This window comes from Penaeus monodon, chromosome 22 (assembly GCF_015228065.2).
Source record: "Penaeus monodon isolate SGIC_2016 chromosome 22, NSTDA_Pmon_1, whole genome shotgun sequence".
NCBI lineage: Eukaryota > Metazoa > Arthropoda > Malacostraca > Decapoda > Penaeidae > Penaeus > Penaeus monodon.
Window position 1 is genome coordinate 6,485,555 of NC_051407.1, and position 438 is coordinate 6,485,992.

General features: G+C 48.6%; 1 protein-coding gene across 1 annotated transcript in view; it reads left to right on the plus strand.

Annotated features, from left to right (window-relative positions):
- Positions 1-291: 291 nt before the first annotated feature.
- Positions 292-438, plus strand: part of LOC119586848 (nucleoporin NUP145-like) — a 2,014-nt gene continuing 1,867 nt past the window's right edge. Inside the window, exon 1 of the mRNA XM_037935577.1 lies at positions 292-348. Within this exon, the coding sequence (XP_037791505.1) occupies positions 292-348 (57 nt within the window). The remainder of the gene's footprint in view (positions 349-438) is intronic.

Consider the following 438-nt stretch of genomic DNA (forward strand, 5'->3'; position numbering starts at 1 on the left):
TAAGTATTCCTTTCAGCAGTGGTAACTACCGGACAAGGTAACCAATGTCCACCAAAACATTCAGATTAAAACACCAACGAATAGACCGACAAGGATGAGTAACGAAACATTAACTTTTACTTGAAAAAAGGCATTTAACAACCTCGCTTAGTCGTGACCTTTGACCCAGCAGGCAACCAAGCAGGGACAAAGCACCGAACGCAGGCGGTGCTTGGGAAGGCGGCTCGGAAGTTTCAGCTGACCCCTAGCCTAGCGGGAGAGAGGGAAAGAGGAAAGGATATATAAAGGGAGATGTTCAGAGGAAAGGATGTTCATAGCTCCTCGTCTGCGGTCGCGATGAAGTGCCTGGTGAGTCTCGAGAATAGCCCGTGTGTCGGGTGTCCATAAGAACGAGTGTGGTGCTTGTGAGGGCTCTTTGAAGTGTGGAAGACAATCACA